Source organism: Lepus europaeus, chromosome 5, assembly GCF_033115175.1.
Source record: "Lepus europaeus isolate LE1 chromosome 5, mLepTim1.pri, whole genome shotgun sequence".
Lineage (NCBI taxonomy): Eukaryota > Metazoa > Chordata > Mammalia > Lagomorpha > Leporidae > Lepus > Lepus europaeus.
The window spans coordinates 56,680,760-56,708,072 of NC_084831.1; the positions used below are offsets into that span (position 1 = coordinate 56,680,760).

The window sequence follows — 27,313 nt, forward strand, 5'->3', positions numbered from 1 at the left end:
TTAAGAGATGAAGTCAAAAATTGGTACATGTTGTATGCTTTGTAAAAAATTTTACTTGGTCTAATTTATTGCCTATACTAGCTCGTGTTGGAAAATAACAGCTAGAACGTTAACTAAGCTAATTTCTAAGTAGTACTACCTATAAATAACTAATCAAGAGTAGGCATCACTCAGTTATACAGCAGATGACTAGTGGCTTCTCCATGCCCTGTACTTCTTCTCATTTAGCCTCTTCAGTGCTTGGTTACACCACTACTATAATACAACCTGAGGAAAGGGAGGATGGTGACTTTTACATCAGAGCTGCAAAGAGAAAGCAGGAAGAGGCTGAAAAGCTAAAACAAAGATGTTTTGGATTATAGCACATGTGAATTTGCCATCCATACTTGGCCTGTGCCCATTTTCATTGGACATTTACAGAGAAGTGCAACTCAAGTGGTGTTAGTAATAAAGACCATTACCACCACCACCACCCCAAACTATACTGTTATTTTTCTATGTAAGTGAATTGTTTGAAATGCTTTGAAAATCTTAATATTAAAAGGCATATGCATGTAAAGTCTTTAGTATATTTATTTGTATAAAGAGTAAACAAAGTGCATGTAGAGTGGCCACAGGTTTGACATGGAAAGAAACCCTGGTGATAGAGGGCTAATGAACAGATTTAAAATGGCAAGTTTATTGCTGCCATTGAGTCAGGCCTGATTATTATTTTTGGATTCAAAAAGTGAAATCTATGACGACAAATACTAACCAGCATTAAAAAAATTTTTCAGACTCTTGGTCATAAAGAACTTTATGCTTCACATTGAATCAGAGACTTAAATATTTCAGACTACACAGCTCCACAAGCAAACCAAAAACTGTCTAGTGGATCATGAACTCCACAGTGCCTTTTAGCTGGGTCTTTCAAGTTTTGCACCATAAGGTGATGGTCAAAATAGTGATTGATCCTTGTAGGTGGGTGGTATCGAAACACTCTTTAAGAACAGTGCAGTGGCGGTGGTGTTTATTCTTACTGGTTGCATATACAGCATCCAAAATCAATGCTGGAACAGCTTGCCCAAAGTGGTAGAATTAGAAAAAGGTATACATTGACATTTCTTAAAAGCAGGTATTATAGCATCCAGGTTCTGGGAGTCCACTCAGATTAAAGATAGACTGCCAAAGAAAGCACTGGCACAGGCTTAGTTCTCAAGAAGTTAACATGCAGCATAACCCAGTTTTCTCAAAATGGGCATCAGTGATCACCCAAGGGAACAGGAGCTAAGCCACTGGAGAAACAAAGTTTAAGTCCTACTACTGACACTCACTTCTGTATAGAGACAATAGTATACTAACGGGCATCTAATATTTTAAGACTGCTTGGTTGTCACCGCATAGATAGTGAAGTTCAAGGGCATGTTAGAATATCAGCTAAGTTTCATCAGTGACTAATTGTGCCAGAAAAACATTTCAGATCAAATGGCAGCTGGGAAAAGCAATCCTCTTGAGAAAATACTTTGGTCAACTCCTCTTGTTTCCAAAATTCCCACGTTAGTATGCAATTGTGAAGGCAAGTTAGCCAGATGCTGTGGTGGTGTGCTCCTTTCCAGAAGGGACAGTGCTTTCTAATATTTTGGCTGTCACTGTTTGTCACTCTCTTCCTGGAGCCAAATATAAGGAAGAAGTCCTTAAACACATGAGGCACCACAGTGCGCCTTACACATGGATACATACTCAAGTATTTTTTTGAGTGCCTTTTTAGACATAATACAAACTCTTTCCATTAAAAATTTTTTTAAAATGATTTGGTTATTTGTTGCAGAAGGACTTGACAAACAGAATTTAAATATTATTCATGCTTTTTTAAAATTGCTTCAAATCCTTCAATAAGGTTCTGGAAGGTTGTCCGATTGGAAGGTTGGAATTCCCAGCATTTCCTCATAAGTTGATAAACCTGGGGCAAGAAAGTGTAAATGTTAATTTGGGAGGTTTTAAAAATGTTAGATATAAGCAGTAAGAAAATAGTTATCAACATCATTTACATTTTAAAAATTAAGACTTTCAAGAATATTTGAACAGTTATGCAGAAAATGAGCTACAACATGGTACATGAATAATGTTTTAACATTTGAGAAGCTCTTGGGTTGAGTGACCTTCAACAAGGTCTGGTGTGTGTCTGAAGCTAGCTGATGGGTCACTGTGTGCCTGAGCAGGTCTCTGACGTCCCACCTCCTGCCCTCACACTATTCAGTATATCTTAAAGGCTCAGTTTACTTTAGAGTATGGAAAACAATGTTATGTCACTAAGTGGGCCAGACTTACACAAAAATATATTTGTCACAGTATGCTGTCCCCAAGTTTTCTCTTTGGAGGTGGGCAATGGAGAGGACAGTGAGGGGAATCTACTTCTGGTAGACCCTAACCGTGCTTTGAATGTAATAAGTTGTATCATCAGCCCCAGAGAGGATTTTCAAATATCTTGAAATTCAGCTAGAAAAAAATATTTTAAAGGATTTTTTTTTTTTTGACAGGCAGAGTGGACAGTGAGAGAGAGACAGAGAGAAAGGTCTTCCTTTTTGCCGTTGGTTCACCCTCCAATGGCCGCCGCAGTAGCCGCGCTGCGGCTGGTGCACCGCGCTGATCCAATGGCAGGAGCCAGGTGCTTCTCCTGGTCTCCCATGGGGTGCAGGGCCCAAGCACTTGGGCCATCCTCCACTGCACTCCCTGGCCACAGCAGAGAGCTGGCCTGGAAGAGGGGCAACCGGGACAGAATCCGGCGCCCCGACCGGGACTAGAACCCGGTGTGCCGGTGCCGCAAGGCGGAGGATTAGCCTAGTGAGCCGCGGCGCCGGCCTAAAGGATTTTTCTAATCCATTGCCCTGCTTCCTCCTCCGCTGCCCCTTGCTGGATCACTCAAGCTAGAAAAACATAGTGGAAGTTGGGGTTTATTACTGTGGAGTAGACCATGAGTACCTGATCTGGACAGTTGGGTGGACACGGCAAACGTTTTCCTTCCTTCAGCGTATTCACAAGTCTTGTTACTGTCATCTGGCCATGAGTTGGGCCTATCATTTTCAGGAACAACTATGTAAAATAAAGCCAAACAAAATATTTCACTTTCACATTTATGTAAAAATCAAATTGATTAGGGTGAATCTTCCAGAGTTAACCTGAAATTAAAGTAATAAAAAGGCTTTTTCTCCTTAGTACTACTAAAAAAATGAAAACCCAAAATTATTTTACCTCTATTACAGATGCCTCAGACTGTACCAAGGAGCCTGTTATTTTGGAATAAACAAGGTACACATAAGGCCCTACTGAATGCTACCCTACTGAACTCACTCCCAGGAAAATGTCCCTTGTTCCCTCACAGATAAGATCTATGGCTCATCCGTGAGAACTTTGGACTCCTTAAGAGACCCACAACAAATAGTTGTCAAGTTATAAACCAAGTTAAACAGGTGACATTTTCTCTTTCCACTTAATACACTGATTGGATTCCATTTAAAAAAATTTTTTTTAAATCTTTTATTTTTTATTTTTATTTTATTTTTTTTTATTTTTGACAGGCAGAGTGGATAGTGAGAGAGAGAGAGACTGAGAGAAAGGTCTTCCTTTGCCGTTGGTTCACCCTCCAGTGGCTGCTGCGGCCGGCGCACCGCGCTGATCCAAAACCAGGAGCCAGGTGCTTCTCCTGGTCTCCCATGCGGGTGCAGGGCCCAAGGACTTGGGCCATCCTCCACTGCCCTCCCGGGCCACAGCAGAGAGCTGGCCTGGAAGAGGGGCAACCGGGACAGAATCCGGCGCCCTGACCGGGACTAGAACCCGGTGTGCCGGTGCCGCTAGGCGGAGGATTAGCCTGTTGAGCCACGGCGCCGGCCTCCATTTAAAAAATTTAAAAGTACCAGTTGGATCAGAAGCTGGGGCTCAAACTCCCTGTTAACATGCCTGGGAAAGGCAGTGGGATACCCAGATAGAGTTCAAGGCTGCTGGCTTTGGCCTGGCCTAGCCCTGCTCATTGGAGGCCATTTGGGGAGTGAATTAATGGAAGCCTGCTCACTCTCATTCTGGCTTTCAATACATGAAATACAATAAATCTTTAAAACCAATAAAATGTTGAAGGGATGGACACATTTTAATTGGGTATTAGATTTAAATGACTTACGGCCATGGGACTATATTCTGAATCACAGTAAGTGAGTAGCTCGTGCAGAGTCACTCCAAAGGACCAGACGTCGGAGGCAATATAGAATTTACACTGAATTAAACATTCTGGAGCATACCTGAAAGAAAGCCAAATACGCAGCCTCACTTCCAGGGAAGCTGTTCTGACAAACATGAGAGTGTGACTCCAAAGACTCACCTCTGGTTTGTCACAGAATTTCATACTCAAAGCATCTATGTTGTGTGTTACATATTTGTCACGTACATGCGGCATACACAGAGCAATATACTTCACACAATATTCTCAGTACCACATATTTTCTCCAAGTAGACAAGGTTGTGTTCTTCATTCCCTGAGCACATGCACTCAGGGGAGGAGGGTCACATGAAGACAAGCCCTGGGTTTGATTTCCTGTCAGCTCATGATGAGTCTGCAGTGTGACCGGTTTTGATGAATCATCTGATGGCCCAAACCAGAAACTAAGGCACTTCATGTCTAGCTTCCTTAAATATTCCTCAAACCTCAGGTGCCACTGCCACTTTCCTAATCATCCTATCCTATCCTATCCTATCCTACCCTACCCTTCCCTGCCCTCGGACCGCCCGCTGCACGGATGTGTCTGAGAACTGTCAGGTGAATGCCCTGTCCCGGGGGTGCAGGAGCTGTCGGGAGAGTTCTCCCACTCCTCACAAGATGGTGGCATTGGTGCAGGCTGCTTTCAGTGAACAGTCTAAAAGGTGTTTCTGGAAGGCAAATATCCATTCCAAATGTTCTACTCCAACCTTGACTCGGGCCAGAGGACTAAGAGACGTTAACAACCCCAGCAGTTACAGATGACAGGCAGCTGCGTGATTCAGTTACCAAAACACAGGGCTGTCCCGGTCGTCCTTGACGGTGTAGTACTCCTTGTCTGTCTCGATTGCTTTTGTTAAGCCGAAGTCTCCAATTTTCACTTGGTGTTCACTCTCAACAAGGACATTTCTTGCTGCTAAGTCCCGGTGGACGTACTGCCGAGAACCCAAATAGTCCATCCCCTAAAAGGGAGAAGTAAAGGTCAGGCACACGGCCAGAGCCATTTCTGATTGCATTTTGTAGCTCTCCACAGTAAAAAACTGAAATGTCATTTCATTCACACATCGCTGGGATTTTTTTGTGTGTGTTTTATGCAAGAATAGCCCCAACTGATTAAAAAACACAAAACCAGCCATGCAGAACAAATCCATTCACTTTCTTAGTAGGGGCTGATTGTTCATCTGCACAGTGAGCGTCACAGCTGCCACTTGTAGACCAGTCACAAACCAGCCGCCAGGGAGGGGGGCGACTTGTTAAATGTGTGCCTTTTGTTTTTACCTTACAAATCTGCACGGCATATTTTAGCTGTTGCTTGAGATTAATTTTGTTCTTATTCTTTGGAAGATACTCCTTAAGGCTTCCCGAAGGCAGAAATTCCATGATAAGCTTAATACCGTTTCCTCCTGTTGAGAAGAGACACCCATCAGTGTGGCACTGCCCAGGGCGGGGACTGTGGGTGGGAGGGGAAGGCCACAGGACCTGGGGCAGTTCCAGCTCCCTCAGCGCTACAGGCGCTGCCCAGTGTGATGGGGCAGAACACCCATGCCCCTGCTGGGCGTCAGCGCTCACTGGGAGAAGGGTCAGGATGTTGTGTAGAGCAGGAGGCAGACGGCGATTTCTAGCAATCAAGAGGAGCCAGAGTGGGGCATAGCGGTTAAGCCACAAGATGCTGGCGTCCTCTATGCGGAGGGAGTGCCTGAGCTGGATTCCCAGCTCTGCTTTCCATTCCAGCTTCTTGCTAACGTGCACCCTGGGAGGCAGGGAGGATGGCTCCAGTACTCGGGCCCCTGCTACCCACGTGGGCGAACTGGATGGAGTTCCAGGCCCTGGTGTACCAGGAGGCTCTGGTGCAGGCCCAGCAGGTTGCAGGTACCTGGGGAGTGAAGCAGCAGAGGCTCTGTGCCTCACAAAATACACATTATAAACCACGTCTGCTTCATAAAATACCAATGATAAGCCATGTCATCTCATGACCAGTCTTAAAGAACCGCCCAGAAGGGGCATTGCTGGCTCACAGGTCTCACTCTCCAGTGCGATTTCGACCCCCGGAGCGCAGTGTGCCCCGGCCGAGGAGAGGCAGCAGCAATGCCATCAGCTGCCCTGGGCCCGAGGGCAGCCATCCAGATGGGTGATGTCCAGTGGAGGAGCCTGCGCAGCTGGCAGCGAGCACGTTGAGGGGCCTGCCCCGCGCCAGCCCCGGTGACCCCGACAGCCAGACCGGGCGCGCGCAACCTACCGTCCTCGGTGCAGATCCCTTTGTACTTCACGATGTTCTCGTGATAGAGGTTCCGCAAGATTTCTATTTCCTTCTTGAGGTCAGCTATGTGGTTACCGCCGCTCTCCGGCTTTAGGGACTTCACAGCCACCTGCTCCCCCGTGTTGTCCCCCTCCGGGTCATACCTGCAGAGCTCAACCTTCCCAAAGTGGCCCTGCAGGGACACACGCGCGTGCTGTCACCAGAGAAGCCTGGGCCGCCCGGACAGACCAGAAAGCAAGCCCTGCTCGGCAGCTGCCCCTCTGCTGGCCTCACCTCGACCCTGCCCCGCACCGCGGCCCCCTGGTGGCCTCACCCACTCCCCTTTGGTGCTGAGCGAAGGCGGGGACAGCATTGGTGATGGATGACCCCGCACATCAGTGCCAGCTTCCATGACCATGGAAGCACAAGCAGAGGAGGCCACCGTAGCTTCCGGCCAGTGGAGCCGGTTCTGGGCTCGGCCCGGCTCGGCTCGCTCCCCCAGCTCCGAGTCCGAAGCGCGCAGACACAACCGAAGCAGCAAGGTGCATCCGCCAACAGGCCTTGCGCGTGACACGCTGGAAGGGGGCGGCGAGGGGCGCTGCGCGTGGGGCTCACCTCGCCCAAGTCCCGGATCCTCTTGAGGAAGCGCTTTTCAAAATGCGTGGGGTCCACCTCAGTGGCTGGCTTCCTCTCCGACACGATGTCTGGATCTGAGGAGAGAGAGGAGGAGCGAGCACGCATGGCCGGTGGGCGGCAGCTGCGCGGCACCGCGCCGGCCCCCGCGCGCCCCCGGCCGGCCGCTTACTCTGCTCTTCCAGCTTGTTGATGTCTCTCATGATGGCGCGGAAGAAGGGTCTCTGGTTGGGGTCGTAGTTCATGCAGCGGGTCATAAGGTCCGCCAGCTCCTTACAGGACGGGGTCACTGGCCGGCAGCGGCTCTCGTAGAATCTCTCTTTCTGTAAAGGGGAGGGCACGCGCCAGTGACCCCGGCGGAAGGAGCTAGCAGTCCCTCCGTGACCCCCAGCAGAGTTCATGGCGAGAGTGACAGCGGCCGGCCGCCGGCGCTGGGGTCTGGGCTGGCACGGACACCCTCCGAGCTGGTGGGGGATGCGCAGTCCACCCAGCCCCTGACAGCCGCACTCAGCAAAGCCAGGTGACTTTTCTGGAACACAGCTTGGCAACACAGCACATAGAGTGCTCTTCAGATTCCTGAGACCTTCTGACTCTTTCATGCCAATAGTCGAGTGACTCAGGAATGAATCTGGTGTGAACCAAGGCTTAGGTACAAAGGTGTTCCCTGCAGTGTTAGGGGCCGGCGCCGTGGCATAGCAGGTTAAGTCACCACCACCGCTCCTCTTCTGATCCAGCTCCCTCCTGATGCGCCTGGGAGGGCAGCCGAAGACGGCCCCAGTGCTTTGGCCCCTGCACCCACGTGGGGGACCTGCAGGAAGCTCCTGGCTTCTGGGTTCGGTCTGGCCCAGCCCCAGCTGTTCTGGCCATTTGGGAAGTGAACCAGTGGATGGAAGAACTCTGTCACTCCCTCTCTCTCTCTCTGCAGCTCTGCCTTTCAAATAAATCTTTTTTAAAAATTTGTAAAACTTATTTCATAGGAAAATACAAGATTAAATTTGAAAATCTGGGGTCAGTGCTGTGGTATAGTAGGTAAATTCCCCCCTGCAGTGCCGGCATCCTATATGGGCGACAGTTCCAGTCTTGGCTGCTCCACTTGCAATCCAGCTCTCTGCTGTAGCCTGGGAAAGCAGTAGAAGATGGTCCAAGTCCTTGGGCCCCTGTAACATGTGGGAGACCCGGAGGAGGCTCCTGGCTCCTGGCTTTGGACTGGCGCAGCTCTGGCCATTGCGGCCAATTGGGGAGTGAACCAGCAGACGGGAGAACCGCCCCCCGCCTGTCCTCCTCTCTCTGTGTAACTCTTTCAAATAAATAAATAACCTTTTTTAAAAATTTGAAAATTCAAGATACATGAGGACACTTCTAAGAGCTCAGGACATATGAGATTAAAAGATAAATTTTAGTGAAAATCTTTTTTGAAATTCATTCTAATGTAAGTCTTCAGATACTTGGTGGGAAACGCATGCTATGAAAAAACTATGTGTGGCTTTCAAAATTGTTTTGCACCAAGATAAACCTATTCTTAAATTGCATTATTTCACAACGCATACTCGTATAACTAACTGGCATGGTCCTAATTGAGAGAGAGAGAGAGAGAGAAAGAGAGAGAGATGCCAGCAGCCTGGAAGACAATTTGCCAGGTCCTAACAGAGAATCAGGAACAGGGATGACCTTTTGAGTCATTTTCTGTAGAATCCAAATTTGCTCCAACTGTTAGCTGTTTTAGAATCCATGAACAAATACCTGATGCCACCTGCCGGGCCAGGCACCAGAGGCTGGGAAGAAGGGGACTGGAGCCGAGCCAGGGGCTGAGCGCCACCCTTGCCTCTCCGAGTCACTGGCTGGCCCCTGGAGACCAGCAGGAGCCAGGAGCCCAATTTATTATTAAAGATGCCGGCGCTCAACAAGCACTGACTAATGGAATACCATTCATGTTTTTTAACTTTTTTCCGAGGAAGTGAAAAATAAAATGAGTTTCCCAAAAGCTTAGGCTGGACATTCCAAACAGCACATGTGCAGTCTGGTGGTCTCCCTGGGTTAGCTCAGCGCCTCTTACTGACAGCTTTGCAGCAGCTCCCCCTCCTGCCTTCCCCGAAGCCTGGCCACTGGCCGGCAGCCGCCACGCAGCACCGCACCCCCACTGTCCCGTCCCTGGGGAAATGAAGACTCCACGGCCTGATCCCACCCCCACCCCGCCAGGCCTCTGATCGCTGCTCCAGGTGCAGCCGCAGTGTCACCTTCCCCTGGGAGTAGGATCAGCCTCTCCCAGCCCAAAGTGATGGCAGCTGCTGAACACAACGCACATTCCATGCCTGGATCCCAAGCCTGAGGCCTGAGGTTTACCGCTTTATTTATTTTTAAAGGTTTTTAGAAGATTTATATATTTAAATATTCGAAAGGCTGAGTTAGAGAGAGGTGGGGGTACCTTCCATCTGCTGTTTCACTCCCCAAATGGCCATAACCACCAGGGCTGAGCCAGGCCGAAGCCAGAAGCCTGGAACTCTGTCTGGGTCTCCCATATGGGTGCAGGTGCCCAAGCACTTGGGCCATCTAACGCTGTTTTCCCAGGTGCATTAGCAGGGAGCTGGATGGGAAATGGAGCAGCTGGAACTTGAACCGGCGCTCGCATGGGATGCCAGCATCACAGGAGGCAGCTTACCCACTGCGCCACACCGGCCCCTATTTTTACTGAGGCCCCACTCTCCCCAAAAGTGAATCTGTGAGTTCAAGTCTCACCTGTTCTGCTTTCCAGCCAATGCACCCAGGCGAGTGCTGGGTAAAAAGCAGGGTGGCACTGCCCACCTCATACACAGGGCTCTTGGGTGACAGTGCAGACACCGTTACGACACTGGTGGGCACTTGGCCCTGAGTGCCCGTGGGGGAACGCCGTAGATAGTAATCAGCTCCATGACACGTTCCCTGTGGCCCGTGCACCATACGCCTGGCACCTTCCACACGTTACTCAGTCTTTGCAAAACCCCACCAAGTAGTTATTACCTGACCCGTTTTATGGGGGAGGACACTGAGGCGCAGACAAGCTGCACTTTCAAGGCCACACAGCCAGTGCACCTGCGAGGGAGACTCAAACCCAGCCCCACCGCGAACCCGTGTGAGGCTCAGGGCCAGGGACATCTGAGAGCCCGGCCCTGCTTGGCCCTGGGAACAGCGGCTCACCTCAATGAGTGTCTTGTCTTTGAGGGGGATCTCGCCATTGTAGCAGATCTCCCAGAGCGTGGTTCCAAAGCTCCACTTGTCAGCGGCCACGCTCAGGTTCTTGGAGTCTTCCACACACTCGGGAGCAATCCACGGGATGCGTTCTATGCACTCTGGAGAAAGACGGCAGAGGTTTTCAGAGCGGTTTTGGGGCGCCCGCGGGGCGGGGGGAGCAGGCCGTGGGCGCCCTACCCTGCCGAGACAGCACGGTGATGGGGATGCCCGGGTCGCTGAGCTTGATGAACGGCCCGCACTCGCTGTCGATGCCCTCGCGCGCTAGCAGCAGGTTCTTGGTGCACACGTTCCCGTGGACCATGTCCTTGTCCTCCTGCAGAGCGAAAGGGGCGGGCTCAGCTGAGCCTCCCAGGCAGCCGTCTCCCCTCCCCCCACACTCCCTGCGGTTGACAGTGTGTGACGCGGGCACGTCCTCCACTGCAGGGAAGCGGGCAGCAGTGGTGTGGACTCCACAGGACCAGAATCTGACCAGAACCACAGGACCTGTGAGCAGCGGGCCTGCGGGCAGCGCTCAGGCATGCTGGCAGTCCCACGCCCTCCCTCGCCCAGTACTGCCCCCATTCCCGCCCTTACCACGCAGCCCATGCTGAAGGCGGCCTCTGACGTGACAGCATTCCCAGATGAGCCCCAAGTGACTGTGTTCCATGCTCAATCACATAGCCCTGGCCCCAGCACCCGAGGCCATGACCCCCCCAGCCTGCATGCCAACACCCCCCTCCTGCCACCCCTACGAGAACTCTGGTTTCTGGTGGGGGCCGCCACGGACATCAGAGCATCTTACCAGGTAACTCAGGGCGCTGGCCAGCTGTTTGGCAACTTTGAACTTCCATGGCGTCGTGAGCAGGTCGCTTTTCCGGTGCATGAAGAGATCTAGGGGCCCTCCTTCCACAAACTCTTCCACCATGATATCTACAGGCACAAACACCCTGACATCTGGGAACTTCTGTCTGTCCGGGACAGTCCTGTCCCCTTACAAGGGCCCACTTCTGAGACTGTCCTCAGCTTCCAGGAATAAAACAGACCCTCGGCAGGTGCATGTGGCAGAGTGCTTCGGAGTCGGACAGGCCTGGCTTCAACCCCACACTATTCTGGGTGACCGTGAGCAGCCAACAACCCCCCGGAGGCTCAGTCCCCTCTTCTGCACACAAAGAGGGAGCAACACCAACTCCCCTGAGGGCTCTGGGGAGGCCTAAAGGGTCCACTCAAGGCATGGAGGGCCTTGGAGAAGCACCTGGCACACAGGACATGGGATCTGCGAGCACACGCCACAGTGCCGAGGGCAGTGAGAGGTGGCCGCCAGCGCATGCACACCTCGCTCCCAACGAGATTCACAGGTGAGAGCAAGAGAGAGCCCACGTTACTGCTTTTCATGGAAAATAAACTGAAGTTAAAACAAAAAAACTTTCTCCCAACTTACATGCTGGGGACTCCAAGGCTGGAGCCACCCATCTCGGTGGCCAGCAGCTTCAGCTCCACAGGCCCACACCCTTGGGCCTAGCACAGACAGGCTACACCTGCCAGCAGGTGACAGGCAGGCTGGTGTCCTCCATGGGCCAGCCCACGCCACTCCACACTCATCCTCCCTGCACCCTGCCTGGCGTGCCTTCCCCTGACTCTCAGCCCATGGCCCCACCTCGGCCCCTCTGCTTCTTGAGTCCAGCACAGGGGCCTGGAGTTGGCCAGAAGGAAGCACGGGAGAACCGAGTGCAAGTGGGTCTGTTTGCATCGCACAGCCTCTGCGAAACGAAGCTGGCTACCTGCACAGCCCCCCATGCCCTCCAGTGCAGAGAAAGGCAGGAGGCCTGGGCAACCTGCAGGTGGTCTCCGCAGCACTCACGCTCCCCGCCAGGGCCCCTTCAAAAGAACACACTCACTCTCCACGTCGCGGACACAGACGCCATAGAGGTACACGATGTGCTTGTGGGAGACCTGTCTCATCATGCTGGCTGCCTCAAAGAAGGCCTGTGGGAGGAGGGGACAAGGACGGGTCACCAGTCAGCCTCGCGGCTGAGGCAAAAGCTGGCGGGTCCCAGGACAGCCGCTGTCAGCCCCCAGGTCCTGCCGACTGTGCAGCGCCCCAAGGCTGGGGCAATCAGCTTGCACACTCGTGCCTGCCTCTCCTCCCTCTGCCTTAAACTGTGGGAGAGGACCATGCTCAGCGCCTCTGCTCAAGGCCAGGCTGTGGGGTCCCGGGCAAGTCAGGCCACTCTTCTGGGTCTTGTTTCCAGACTGTGCAGCCCTGGGCAACACCAACTCCACGGCCACTGAGCTGGAGCCTCAGGGCACTGCCACACCGCCTTTTGGGAAGACACGGGATGGGGGAAACGGAGGGGGCGGGCTAAGTGCAAGGGGCTGCTCAGCCCCCAGCATCTTCAGTCCTCCCTACTTTGTGCTCATTAGCAGGCTGCAGTGGCATCAGAGGGGATTCTGACTCCAAGGCCAGCTTGAAAACCACGAGGCCAAACAAGGGGCAAAGGCTGTGCCCCACTCACCGGGCCCTACAAAGAGCAGTGGAGGGGCCGCGAGGGGAGAAAGACTTGCCAGAGAGATGTCCCTGTGGCTGGGGTCTAAGACTTTGAGGATCACTTTTATTCTCTTCTCTTCTGAAGTCCCTTCGTCATCCTTGTGATCCACCAGGGTCCCGGCGTAGATGTGGGTTCTGGTGCCTCTCCCCAGGTGCTCGCCCTGAGGGGGGAAGCAGAGGTCAGATGGCCAGGCCACAACGCAAACACAGAATATCAACTGGAGGGGTGGGAGCTAAAGAGCTCCAACAGCTCCCTGCCCCAGTGCACGTGCACGTCCAAGTTCGGCTCGGTGGGAGACAGTCCTCAGGACCTCGGGGCAGCTCCTCGCCTTCTACTCCCAGCAGCAGCCCGTGGCCTGTCACAAACCCACCAATGGCACCCACTCCAGGCAGCTCCTGCTCGCTGGGGCAGGGGCACAGCGTGGGGCTGTAATGCTGCTTGCTGGCCGTTTACCGAGGGGACAGTCCTTGACCATGCCCGTCTCTACCCACCTCCTGCACATGGGGCTGAGGATGGTGCTTGCACCAGGGCTGTTGTAGGAATCACCTAGGCAAATCGGCACAAAGGCTGCCGGTCCACACCCGGGCAGCAGGGGGCCAGTGGCTCACTGTTGGTCCCCCTGGAACTGTCCGGTTGCCATCCGTGTGCCCAGTGTGTGCACACACGCTAGCTTCAGCAGAGCCTCCCCCAGCGCTCTCTCAGAGGAGGAGAGGCGAAGCTGGAGGAAGGAGGCCTGGGATCCCTTGGTTTGCTCTCTCGGGGAGCGGCAGAAAGGCTGAGTGAGAGCCCTGTGCAAAGCCCTCGCAGCAGATGATCTGTCTCTGAGGACGCCTCCAGTTCACGCCTCAACACTTCTGACTGTTCAGATGCCTCACCTTTACAAATAGAAATACGCGTCGTGAAACTCAGGTCCTGCCAAGCTGTTGACATTAGCCCCACAACTTACAACTAGAAAACTCACGATCTGTTATTCTATTTTTTTCTATTAAAGATTTATTTGTTTATTTGAAAGTTAGGAGAGGCAGAGAGAGAGAGAGAGAGAGAGTCAGTCTTCCATCCTATGGTCCACTCCCCCATTGGCCACAATGGTCGGAGCTGTGCCAATCTGAAGCCAGGAGCCAGGAGTTTCTTCCAGGTATCCCACGTGGGTGCAGGAGCCCAAGGACATGGACCATCTTCCACTGCTTTCCCAGGTCATAGCAGAGAGCCGGATCGGAAGTGGAGCAGCTGGGATTAGAATCAGCGCCCATATGGGATGCCGGCACTTCAGCCCAGGGCATTAACCCACTGACCAGCCCATGTTATTCTATTTTTCTAGGTTCCCCTTTAAATGCAGCAAATGCATCATGGCTGATACTTAAGGAACCAGCCTGGTCCCTCACAGGAACACACACAGTCATTAGCCAGGTGTATTAATTTGTACAAACATGGGGCCAGTGTTGCGGAGTAGTGGATAAGGCTGCCTCTTGTGATGCTGGCATCCCAGGTTAAGCTGCCACCTGTGATGCCGGCATTCCAGGCGGGCACCAGTTCAAGTCCCAGCTGCTCCATTTCCCATACAGCTCCCTGCTAATGGCTGGCAAAACCTCCCTCTGTAACTTTTTCAAATAAATACATAAATTAAAACACACACACACACACACACAAAACGTGGGGGTTGGCGTTGTGGCACAGCAGGTTAACACCCTGTCCGGAAGCACCGGCATCCCATATGGGGGCCGGTTCTGTTCCCGGCTGCTCCTTTTCCAATCAGGCTCTCTGCTGTGGCCTGGAAAAGCAGTAGAGGATGGCCCAAGTTCCTGGGCCCCTGCACCCACGTGGGAGATCTGGAAGAAGCTCTTGGCTCCTGGCTTCGGATCGGCGCAGCTCCGGCCATTGCGGCCAACTGGGGAGTAAACCAGTGGACAGAAGACCTCTCTCTCTCTCTCTCTCTGCCTCTCTGTAGCTCTTTCAAATAAATAAAATAAATCTTTTAAAAAATGTGCACAAATACCCCTATTTGCCATCTGTCAAAGCACCATGGCCATCCGCCCTGTCTGTTCCATGCTGACAAAGGTCGGGAATTACTCATTAAAGCTCCAGCTGTCATGCGTGCGCCTCATGGTTTGGGAAGGGGTGTTCCCAGAACTTCCCATAAAAGCCATGAGCTTTCAGAATCATTACTCTTCCCCAGAAGGGCAGCCAAGTCACGGCTCCAGGCTGCTAGGATTCCACGGCAGCCCACAAGGACCCCTGCACTCCCTACACGTCCATTCCAGTCTCCTTTGATGCTCTTCCCTCAGCCTGTGCCCAGGTGCTTGCTGCTTGTTCCTTTGGGCGGTGCTCTGATGCCGCTTCCTGTAGGGTGCCATCCTGTCCTCCCACGACCGGGACACATGACTAGCTGGGAGGCGCCCACACACTGCTGTGCTTTGCCAGCCTGGAATTTGTCCCCTGGTGACACAGTTGCTGCCCTAGGCTGTGGGCCTGTCATAGCAGCAGCGGCTCCTGGTCTGAGGCGGACTATGTGCTGGGAGGACAGGGGTTGTGTGCTCAGAGACGCCCGTGCAAGAGAGGAGGAGGCCCACATACAGCGTGAAATTCCAGACAATCCCGGAATAGAGGCTGTGAAGCGCCAGCTCTGATAATTTTGTTGGTCTGTTTAAAGTTCAGGACATCACTTCTGACACCCCAGAGGGAGAGGCGATGATAAACTGATGGACAGTGAAGCAATGACAGCCATGGACTTCCAGTCCCTAAGAATTCTGCCCCGTCATTTCAGGGATTCACTTAAACAAGCACTAACAGAGACCTGGTGCCCAGCACCCTCACCCCGGCTTCCTCACAGCAGAAGTGCACAATCCACCCTCCCACCCCTCGAGACTCTGGCCATGGCCTCTGCCCGTGCTCACTGGATTCCCCTCTCAAGGCTGCAGGCTGCTGTCTGCTTTGATGCCCCCACGGCCACATGTGGTTCCAAGAGGCCGAGGGACAGGTGTGGAACAGAACATGGGACAGATCTGCCCTGGGCCTCGCACGCCTGGCCAAGGCCCAAAGGCAGCTACAGAGGACACCCTGGATCTGCATGAGGCTGCAGATTCGAGGCAAAAGGTCTCCAAAGGCCAGGACACCAGCCTGAGCCCCCAGAAGGCTTCCACTTCTAAGGGGAGTTCTCTGGGCCTGAATTCTCCATGTCCTGCTGCCCTGTGTTCTTTGCTCCCCCAGCTGCAGGGTCAGCGCTCCCTCACAGTGGAGAGTGTCTCAACACTAGATACCTACAAGCACTAACAAATTTACCTCCTTCCAAGGAAGAAGCACCTCGGGGGAGCATCTGCCAGGCCACGGAGGACAGAGGCACGGGCTGAGCTGCTCGAACTGCACATGTCTCCTTCATCTTCTTCCTCCAGGACTTCCCCAAACCCTGACTCCATTCCCCCAAATGTCCAGGCTGCTCCGTCAAAGGCAGGCAGGCCCAATGCTGGACCCAAGACCTGCAGCAATGACTCACCTGCATGATATCTTTCTTGAGGATCCGGTCAAAACTCAGCTGGCTCATGGGATAGACAGGCTGCCACTCCTGGGCTTTCTTAGTAGCCACCAGCAGATTAGAGATCTCTGTGGAAGAGATAAGAGCTGTCAGAGCACAGAGGTGAAGGTCCAGGATCTCAGCCAGCGCATGTCTGGGGAGCCATGGGGCTTACTGACCACGCATGTGTACATTTATTAGTTCAGACATTCAACAAATAGTGCCTCGGGCAGAGCCCAAACCAATCACCCAGTCCAATGGCATGTACCAGGTGTCAGCTACTTGAAAGGACAGGACAGGGTGCTCCAAGGGCATCTGTCCTGGGGAGGGGTTGGGGAGGCTTTCTTAAGAAAATGCAGGTGGTAAATTGAAGAAGGGAAACTCTGAATACTCAGGGACTGTGGCCATCTTATTTCCTGGCACATGACACTCAGTGAGTACATGCTACACGTATGTACTACATGTACATGCTACATGTACGAATGAACAGGTGGGGTAGGATCTGAAAGCCAAGAGCTGAGGAGGAAGAAGCTCTGGGTTACAGGCGATGGGAACACTGCGAGGAGGGTGACAAACATGGGTTTTATGCAGAGTACAGGAAAGGTGACCCTGAAAGAAGGTGCTGTCCAAGCCTCTCTCTGAGCCCAGGAGTACCTTAACCAAGAGGCACTTAACAACACTCCCTGAATGTGCAGGCTCTGGGTGGACCACCCCCAGATTCTACCAATTCAAACAGCAAACTCAATACTTTTTTTTTTTTTTAAACTTTTGGACAGGCAGAGTGGACAGTGAGAGAGAGAGACAGAGAGAAAGGTCTTCCTTTTCCCGTTGGTTCACCCTCCAATGGCCGCTGCGGCCGGCGCACCACGCTGATCTGAAGGCAGGAGCCAGTTGCTTATCCTGGTCTCCCATGGGGTGCAGGGCCCAACCACTTGGGCCATCCTCCACTGCACTCCCTGGCCACAGCAGAGAGCTGGCCTGGAAGAGGGGCAACCGGGACAGAATCCGGCACCCCGACCGGGACTAGAACCTGGTGTGCTGGCGCCACTAGGTGGAGGATTAGCCTGTTGAGCCACGGCGCCGGCCAAACTCAATATATTTTAAAATCTGCACAGGTAGCCTCCTGGGGATTGCTATCCCACAGAAATCGCCTTCTTACCACTTCCAGAGAGTGTGGGAATCCCTGGTTTTCTTTTTCTTTTTTTTTTTTTTTTGACAGGCAGGGTGGACAGTGAGAAAGAGAAACAGAGAGAAAGGTCTTCCTTTTGCCATTGGTTCACCCTCCAGGCCGTGCTGTGGCCGGTGCACCGCGCTGATCCGGAGCCAGGAGCCAGGTGCTTCCTCCCGGTCTCCCATGTGGGTGCAGGGCCCAAGGACTTGGGCCATCCTCCACTGCACTCCCTGGCCACAGCAGAGAGCTGGCCTGGAAGAGGGGCAACCAGGACAGAATCTGGTGCCCCGACCGGGACTAGAACCCAGTGAGCCGGTGCCGCAAAGTGGAGGATTAGCCTATTGAGCCGCGGCGCCGGCCATCCCTGGTTTCCTTAACGAAGCAGGAATGCTAAGGAAATGACTGCTTTTCTTTCCTTTCCTGTACTACAAGATAATGAGTTAAGGGCAAAAGGAAGATATCCAAGTCCTAATTCTTGTATTGTAACAGAAGCAGCCTCCCACAAGACGAACTGTGAGAATCGCCAGGCACAGTCCCCGGAGGTGACCCACACCGGCCACTAGGAGGTGAAGGCCATTGAGGAACAGGTCCCCACACATACCCAGGGAGTTACACTCCCTCAGGGTCTCCAAGTCCTCACTGCCTCTTTAAGTTCACATTTCCTGGGGCCAGTGTTGTGACACAGTGGGTTAAGATGTTACCCGTGATGGGCCGGCGCCGCTGATCATTAGGCTAATCCTCCGCCTAGTGGCGCCGGCACCCAGGTTCTAGTCCCGGTTGGGGCACTGGATTCTGTCCTGGTTGCCCCTCTTCCAGGCCAGCTCTCTGCTGTGGCCCAGGAATGCAGTGGAGGATGGCCCAAGTGCTTGGGCCCTGCACCCGCATGGGAGACCAGGAGGAAGCACCCGGCTCCTGGCTTTGGATCAGCGCGATGCGCCAGCCGCAGTGCGCCGGCCGCAGCGACCATTGGAGGGTGAACCAACGGCAAAAGGAAGACCCTTCTCTCTGTCTCTCTCTCACTGTCCACTCTGCCTGTCAAAAAAAAAAAAAATTAAAAAAAAAAAAAAAAAAAGATGTTACCCGTGATGGATGCTGTTCAAGTCTCAGCTGCTCTACTTGTGATCCAACTCCCTGCCAACACACCTGGGAAAGCTGTGGGAAAATCATGCAAGCACTTCGGACCCTGTACCCATGTGGAAAAGCCCGAGGGAGTTCCAGGCTCCTGGCTTCAGCCTGGCCCAGCCCCAGCTATTGTGGCCATTTGGGGGAATGAATCCCTCTTTGTAATTCTACCTTTCAAACAAATGAAACATCTTTTTTTAAAAAAAAAAAAAAAAAAAAAAAAGTGCCCATTTCTGTGTCCTCTGTGCCAGTTGCTGTTCTGAGAGCATTCCACATGTTAACTCCTTCGCCCTCCTGTCTACTCTAAGAGCCACACAGTATCCTCACTCCCCCACCTACACACACAGATCAGGAACCAGTGTCCAAGGTCAGGCAGTCAGTAAGCCCCAAGTCAGGTTTGCGATGAAGCCAGAGATGGCGCTGGCCCCTCTCCATCCCCCAACACAGCTGCCTTGAGTGGGAGCCACAAATCTGAGCACCAGAAACTGGGTTCAGGGAGCGGGTCCCCTGTTACCACGTCCCGGACACTGCTTTTCCAGAGGCGACTCCCTCCACACTGCTCTTCTGACTCTGTCCTGCTCCCTGGGGAACATCAGATTCAAACAGGCAGCTCAAGGCGGCCCGAGGGAGAAAAGGCTTCAGAGGCCCACCTGACAGGTGCCCAGAGCAAATGCTTCTACTGGCAGACCTCGCACTTACTAGGGAGATTAGAGAAGATGGGGAAGGGCCACGTGTGGACCGATCATTTGCATGGGCGCTTCAGGAAACGGCACGAGGGCCAAAGATGTGAGCAGGGAAGCCACCTAACCCCCTCCAGCCCGTTTCCTCACTGTAAAGCGTGGGGCAATAGTTGTACCCTCACCACGTTACACGTGGGGCTGGTGAGAAGATGCACCGTACCCGGGAGCTGCTGTCACCAGGAGCAGTCATTAGCCTGTGGCACCACCACGGTCCCTGCTTCTACAGTGGGCCACAGGAGTCCTCCAGGCCGGAGGTGAACAGGCCACGTCTGGGCCTTCTCGTGCTCCTCAGCCCAGCCCCCCAGCCGTGGGGACGGTGTGGGCTGGCTCAGTGATCACACCCGTGCTGAGAGCTCCCTGCTTTCCCACCCTGCTCTTCACTTCTGCCGTGGGGGGGTTTCTTGGCTGCATTTTCCAGCGACAATAGGGTGCCTGGCAATCAGAACCCTGAGGCGCGAGGACAGAGGAGCTGTGGAACCCAAAAGCACGGGTCAGGTCCCAGTTTTGTGATTTCCTCGCTTCTGTAATTCGCAGGGGGCAGGAGGAGAGCAGGACCTATGCATGACAGCCTTGCAAACGGACTTCCTCCGCCGGCTCGCCACCAGGCCTTCCTGTTCTTTGGCTGGGGTGGGCAGGGGGGAAATCATTGAATTTGGAGTCAGGCAACGTGAGCTGAAATCCCCACTTGGGCATAACAGTCTGGGCTGTTCCAAGGAGGAAGGCTCTGCAGTAGCGCCGGGCGAACCGTGTGCACCACTCACACGGCAGTGGCTGCCCGATTCCTCACTGCTGGCCTTACCAGCCGTGTGGCCCCGGGCACATCAGCTTTCCTGAGCCTCACACTCCTCACAACAGCTCCCGACCACTGCGTGAGTGAAAGAAACGAAACGCGCCTGTGAACTGCTGGGCCCTGATGTGGTCGCTGCCACTGGCACTTGACGGATACCACTGGCTGCCGATTCTGGGCTGGGCGCTGTGCCTGCCGTGGATCAGGGGCGGCAGTGGGCCCCAGAGCCATCCTACAAGTGCACAAGCAGGTGCAAAAGGCACGAGAGGGGTTCAGTTCCAACCCTCTGCTCCTCCTGCACAGCTCTTAGCTCCCAGGTCTGGGCTAGGAGCGGAGGCACCTGGGGCAGGGGCCCTGAAGTCCTGCCAAGGATCCACCTGGTGGTCTGGAACCTCCTCTTTCCTGCAGATGCTACTGTCCCCCTCCTTGTCCTCACCCAGGGACCACTAATGCGCAGGAAAGAACCCACCACTCTCAAGGGCTGGCAGGAGAGAACGCGAGCCTAAACAGGCTGGCTGGGCTGGGCGGCCTTGAGGCCGAGTGGCACATGTGTTTTTACCTTTGTGGAACATCTTCGAGCACAAAAACAAAGACTGCAGTTGCTCCCCAAGGCTGGCAGGAAACCCTATCTGATCAACGAGAACACAGGTTCTTCCTCTCGCACCAAGCTCAGTAATGGGCCCCTTGCTGAGAGAGGGAAATAATTAACCCTCAGAGCCCTGGGCCCCTTGCTGTTCTGATACCAACAGCTCTGTCCGCTTGATGCAGACACTGTGGACACAACCTCTGAGTCACAGGGCCTGCAGGGCTGCGTGGAGAAGACAGACTGGAGCTGAGATGGACAGTGCCGGTCAGAGAAGAGCACTTCCAGCAGGGCTGAAGGGAACGCGTCTATGACAGAGACCCCTCAGAGCATCAGCTGACACATACAGGGACCTCAGGAGCAATGCTGCCACCCCTTCCTGGAGGCCTGACCCTCCCGTGGGAAGCATCTGACACCTGCAGGGCAGCACCCTGAGGTAAGGGAGGTGAGGCAACCTTTTGCTCACTGTCCAACTCACTCGGTTCCAGGTCTGCCTCCTCCATGCAGCCCTCTGTGCCCTGTGACTCAGTGGTTGTAGCCATCCCCTTCTTTTTGACCTCGAGGTATAAATTATGTGCTGATTTAAATCCTTATCACACACTGCAGTGGGCTCATCTGTAACACTCCCGCATGAGACTAGAGAGAGAACAGGGTGTGGGTCCTAGGCATTTCTGATTGTTTATATCTGACAAAGTTCTTGGCCTACTGAACATATGCTAGAGACATTTTTCAAATAAATAATGACAGGGGACACTTAAGACACTTTATCTTAAAGAGACAAAAAGTTTCTGCTCTAGTCTGGAACGTGCCTCTCTCAGCAGGATGAGATGCTGAGAAAGGAGTATGTCTGCTACAGAAAATGCTGACACTCAGGGATGGAATCTGACTTCGGGGATACAATCCTAGCAAAGCTACTGAAAAACACCTGGGAATTGTGGGAGGGAGTCACCTTCTTAACCCAACCAGCATCCTACGGTCCATCTGGGTCCTGTGGCATCACTGAGGGTTCAGGGCCTGGCTCTAACCCCCAGATACAAACCTCTGGGCTTGGGCTGGCAGCAGCGCTTCAGCACGAAGCTGATGTTGTCTGTGCGCAGGATCTGCTTCTTGAGGTGGCTCATGAGTTCTCCCAGGCTGGGGAAGCTGCGGTCTGAGCCGTGCAGGCTGTAGCAGCCCTTCTGCACCTCGATCTGAAAGTTCTTGAACTGTCTCTGCCACCCAGCACATGTCATTCAGGAAAGAAAACCAGACAAGACTTGTTTAAAACAGGGTCAGGCGAATGCACAGCAGACCGTGTAACGCGTAATGTCAGGAGGGGCAGGGGGAAGGGTGCGCAGAAGCTCTGTATTCCCAGTAGATCTGAAATTCTTCACCAAGACTTTATACTGATAAATAACCCAACCAACAAATCACTCAACGATTCAAAGGAGCCCAGGGGACTGGCACTGTGGTGCAATGGGTTAAGCTGCCACTTGTGCTGGTATCCCATATGCGCTCCGGTTCAAGTCGTGGCTGCTCTGCTTCCGATCCAGCTCCCTGCTAATGCACCTGGGGAAGCAGCAGAGGATGGCCCAAGTGCTTGATTCCTGGCTCCTGACTTCAGCCTGGCCCAGCCCTGACTGTTGTGGCCATTTGAGGAGTCAATCAGTGGATAGAAGATCTCTCTCTCTCTCTGTCTCTCTAACTCTGCCTTTCAAATAAATAAAATAAATCTTAAAAAAAAAAAAAAAAGAAGAAGAAGAAGAAGAAGAGGAGCCCAGGAGAAGGCACTGAGAACAGCCATTTCTCCAGAAGTGTCACCTGGCTTTTGACCTATAAGATGAGATTGCTTGTGGAAATATCAACCTTCACAGACTACTGCTATAATTATATGGTATGGCACATTCTTAAATACTCAGCACTTAGAAATGCTAGTAACTGTCACACACGAAACAATAACTACAGTAAAATTCATCCAGGAACTCTCTCAAGCACAAGGGAGCTGGTGGGTGGCTATCAGTCCAGCCACAGGTTTCAAGGTGCATAGAAAGGAAGTATAGGCAGTTTTCCTTCACGGGCTCTTTTTGTACAAAGGAAATGAGTTTAGTGGTTAAGACCGAGGGCCAGAAAGACCTACTTACAGTGTAAACTAGGACACAATAGTTGAAACCTCAGTGGCTCAGTCCTTCCTCTGTACAATGGATTAATATCACCCACCTCAGGGCCACTGTCAGCCCTAAGCAGGAACGTGCAGGTAAGAGGCCTGGCACAGTGCCGGGTGGGTGGGGCTAAAATGAGCAGGAGGAGTAGTCATTTCTCTGCCTCGTTTCTTGCCCAGGTAATCGGACACCATTCTCAGTTCAGCACAGGTCAATTACACCTTGGAATGAGACCAGGCTGGCTCCTACCCAGCTTAACTCTCTCCAACACAGGCTTTCTGTAAGGGCAACGAGCCTGCCTGAGGGGTCCTGAGCCACTGAGCCCCCATCAGCCCCAAAGCCTACCTGTACAGAACACCCCTAGGCAGGGAGTGGCTCCTGGGACTTCGCACAGGACACCTGGCAGCACGGAGTGCCTTCAGCTATTTCCTCTTCCCCCTCTTGACTGAGTCCAGTCTCTAGGGGCTGTCCATGCTTTCCTGTCCTTCCTGGATCTGAGGTCTCCAATATTTTCTTACACTGACCTCTATCCTGAAGGCCACGCTCCTGCCCCAGCTCTCCCAGTTCATGCTGGAGCCCAGCCAGTGGGAGTATATTTATGCAAATTAATTCTGTAAAAATTGTCATCTAAAATAGTCTACTATGTGTCTTTTAAAGTTTCATAACTTGGCCAGCACCGTGGCTTAACAGGCTAATCCCTTGCCTTGCGGCACCGGCACACCGGGTTCTAGTCCTGGTCGGGGCACCGGATTCTGTCCCGGTTGCCCCTCTTCCAGGCCAGCTCTCTGCTGTGGCCCGGGAGTGCAGTGGAGGATGGCCCAAGTGCTTGGGCCCTGCACCCGCATGGGAGACCAGGAGAAGCACCTGGCTCCTGGCTTCGGATCAGCACGGTGCGCCAGCCGCAGCGGCCATTGGAGGGTGAACCAACGGGAAAAGGAAGACCTTTCTCTCTGTCTCTCTCACTATCTACTCTGTCTGTCAAAAAAAAAAAAAAGTTTCATAACTAATGAAAGCAGCTGTGGCCTGGTGGGGTGAAATCGCCCATTCTGACTTCTGCCTCGGCCTGCAGGGTTTCTCTTGCTTCATTCGCAGCTTCCAGGGCACATGACTCACCAACAGACACCTCTACTCAGCGTGACCGTGTGGCAGGCAATTCGTCTGCTAACACGTCTGAAGCTCCCACCTGGAGGAGTCTGTGCCAGGCCGGGTCGTGGCGGCAGATCTGGGGCACAGGTCTGTACTGGTGCCTGCCGCAGACATGGCATTAGCTCTCGGGGATCCTGGCAGAGCCTACAATAAACCGCTCTAGATAATTACACTGAGCTTCCTGGGTGCTCGGTGCGTCCTGGTTTTCTGGTCATGGTCTCTCACCCAGGGCCACGGTGGATCTTTAGCCAGGGACCTTAGAAGGAAGACAGCAAGGGCTGCTCGGGAGTGTCTCCTTCCGGAGAGACCCAGGCTTTTCTACCTGCACTCTGGCAAGAAAGGGCCTCTCCACAGCAACTCTAGGACCAGGGACAACGGCCCAAGTGCACTGGATACCTTGGGCCCAGAGGGCTTGGTCCATGCCAGTGTCTGACTGACCTCAGACTTCTCAAAGCAGGTGACAGTCATGAGGATGTTGTCAAAGTCGGTGCAGCTCCACCTCAGCACGTACATCCCCTCCTCGTTCCCTTCTTGCCGCAGTTTATTGATGGCATACTCTGTGCTGTGGGGTGGGGGGCAGACCAAGGGAGAGAGTCACACATGCTGCACAGCAAACCCTCGGGGGTACCCACCCCCCTGGGCTGCCTGCAGTAGATGGCTCAAGTGCATAACTGCCTGGCTGCTAAAGTCCTCTCTGAGAGATGCAGGAGGCACACGGGGGTGCTGAGGACCCCCGAGACTGAACGTGTCTCCTACGCACTGATCTCAGCTTGTCCCCAAGTGTCGTACAGATGTTGTGTTCAGTTCCAGCCACAAAGGCCTCCCCCAAGGCTGGTAACGAGAAGCTGGCAATGACGTAATAGCAGGGAACTCACCCCTCCCCACCAACCCCAGCCAACCCAACTGCAGCAAGAGCCTCACAGGGCCGGAATTCAGGGCTGTTCTGTTGAGTGCTACACCCCAGTAACCAGAACAAGCCTGGCTCACCGTGGGTATGAAGCAACACTTGGAGTGAATCCTTCAATGGGGATTAGAAGGATGTTAGTAGGGAGCATGCCTGTTTTACACTTTTATATCCCCAGGGCCAATGCCTGGCATGCAGAGGGCAACGAACCCTGGCTAAACAAAGCCACCTACTTCCCAGCGCTCAGTGAGTGCTGCTCACTAAGTGCTGGGGCAGGGGGCTGGCGCAACCCACAGGCTTTAGAAAGGCAGAGGCCCTGCTGCACCTCCCAGCGGCTCACCCTGCCCCTTTGTGAAGATGCGGCCAGCTAGCACTCATTCTGCAGGCTCCTGCTCTCGGAAGGCTCCACAGGGAGTACACTTCCAGCCCCGCAGAACACCAAACAGTCCATCACTCAACAAACGCTGAGGGCCTGCGACGGGTCGGGCATGCTGTGGGTGCTCAGGACGATGCAGACACTGCTGCCTGCCTTCAGGAAGCGCAGACCAGACACAAGCAGAAATGGAAATCAATAGGGTGTGCGGCAGGTGGCACACGCCACTGAAGAATGTCACTGGCCGAGCAAAGGCACCAGGGAGCGTGGGATGCAGAGGTGCTGTTACTGCACAGGAGGTGGTCACCAACAGACACCTGAAGGGCGTGGAGGCCGTGTGGGTTCTGCAGGAAGGGCATCACAGGACACAGAACAAGCCAGGGCCAAGGCCCTGATGCCCAGCCACAGCGAGGCACTGGAGGAAGAAGCTTTTTAGGACACGGAGCCCACTGCTTGGCAGTTCCTGTGTGTTAGATGCCCCAGGAGTTTGTGAGTCTCTCCAGGCCAGGGCCACAGCAATCCCAATCTACCTTGTCACAGGGAACAGGGACAGGGAGGGTGAACAGCATGTCCTGAGGAAGGGAGGCAACTGAAAAGACGCTTTCCCAGATCTAGTCAGGCCTGAAAAGAGAGACTCGGACAGAACAGAGCAGCTCTATTCCATGACCTGGAGGCCAGTCAGAGGAAGTCACTGGCCCTGGGGATATAAAAGTGTTAAGAGGAAGTAAGTGGGGCCGCCGCTGGGGCATAGCAGGTAAAGCTACCGCATGCAGTGCCGGCATCCCATATGGGTGCTGGTTTGAGTCCCGGCTGCTCCACTTCCAATCCAGCTCTCTGCTGTGGCCTGGGAAAGCAGTGGAAGATGGCCCAAGTCCTTGGGCCCCTGCACCCACATGGGAGACCCAGAAGATGCTCCTGGCTCCTAGTTTCAGATTGGTGCAGCTCCGGCTGTTGTGGCTAGTTGGGGGAGTGAACCAGCGGATGGAAGACCTCTCTGCCTCTCTCTCCTTTTCTGTGTAACTCTTTCAAATTAATAAATAAATCTTTATAAAAAAGTAGAGGAAATAAGCTGAATACCTGGTGTCTAAAAAGGCAGAACTCAAACGAGGAGGTACATGTTATGGAGAGGCAAACTCCAACTCTGTATCAGGAAAGGGTATACTGTGGTGGTGCAAACTACCCCTCCCCAGAGGTATCTGAGCACAGGCCATCATCAATGTGAGAAGCAGGTGGAATCCTTTGAGGCCTTATGGCTATGACAGCCTTGGTGCCACCACTCATCTGGCCCTTAGGACAGACAGCTGCCTCAAAGCTTCACCTACCACACTGCCTGATGCTGAGACCTGTGTCCTGCCGTGCTCAAACAGCCCACAGTGTTTGACACAGTGAGAGTCAGGAGCTGCAGTGCTTCTTGGCCAATTATGGAGACAGAGGAGGATTAAACTGTTAACAGAGGAGCTGAGGGGCTACTGCAAGGGCATAAGTAGCTGAAAACCTGCTCAGTAGGGATGGAGAAGATGGGATCCCCGCATGCAGCAGGCAACACGGTCATCTGTCCCAACCCAAAAAACTGGACACGCCTGGGAGAGGAGGCCATGCGTTCTGTCGCTAAAACGTGGGACCTTTTCAGCCCAAGGGTGACTGTAAAGGTTCCAGAACCTACCAGATTGGACCATGACAGCCATTCTGTATGTTGTGGACGATCAGTGGCGGAGCCACGTCAGTGCAGAGGTAATGATGGGCATCTGCTGTGAGCCGGAAGTAGCCATCCACCAGGGACACGAAGGACAAGGCCTCCTCATGAGAAGAGAGCTTCAGTTCCTGGGGACAGAGAAGAAATGCCCAGGATCACATCATGTATCTAGCATCTTCAGCAGCTGAGCTACAGGGAGGAACATAACACATACACAACCCCACAGGGATGTTGATTTTGTGTTGCTAAAGATCCCTCTTGCATTTACACGGCATTTTTACTGCTCAACATACTTTCTCATCTTCATCTC

General features: G+C 53.3%; 1 protein-coding gene across 3 annotated transcripts in view; it reads right to left on the reverse strand.

Annotated features, from left to right (window-relative positions):
- Positions 1–555: 555 nt before the first annotated feature.
- Positions 556–27,313, reverse strand: part of JAK1 (Janus kinase 1) — a 142,826-nt gene continuing 116,068 nt past the window's right edge. For 2 of the 3 annotated variants that reach the window (XM_062191476.1, XM_062191477.1), the window contains exons 9-25: positions 26,974–27,131; positions 24,430–24,595; positions 21,789–21,960; positions 16,329–16,435; positions 12,858–13,001; positions 12,191–12,278; positions 11,098–11,225; positions 10,494–10,629; positions 10,263–10,414; positions 7,264–7,414; positions 7,074–7,168; positions 6,459–6,651; positions 5,501–5,625; positions 5,012–5,184; positions 4,151–4,268; positions 2,959–3,069; positions 556–1,939 (exon numbers count right to left, since the gene is read on the reverse strand). In XM_062191476.1, the coding sequence (XP_062047460.1) occupies positions 1,835–1,939; positions 2,959–3,069; positions 4,151–4,268; positions 5,012–5,184; positions 5,501–5,625; positions 6,459–6,651; positions 7,074–7,168; positions 7,264–7,414; positions 10,263–10,414; positions 10,494–10,629; positions 11,098–11,225; positions 12,191–12,278; positions 12,858–13,001; positions 16,329–16,435; positions 21,789–21,960; positions 24,430–24,595; positions 26,974–27,131 (2,322 nt within the window). In that variant the 3' untranslated portion in view covers positions 556–1,834. The remainder of the gene's footprint in view (positions 1,940–2,958; positions 3,070–4,150; positions 4,269–5,011; positions 5,185–5,500; positions 5,626–6,458; positions 6,652–7,073; positions 7,169–7,263; positions 7,415–10,262; positions 10,415–10,493; positions 10,630–11,097; positions 11,226–12,190; positions 12,279–12,857; positions 13,002–16,328; positions 16,436–21,788; positions 21,961–24,429; positions 24,596–26,973; positions 27,132–27,313) is intronic. The other variant, XM_062191478.1, reaches the window with a different exon arrangement.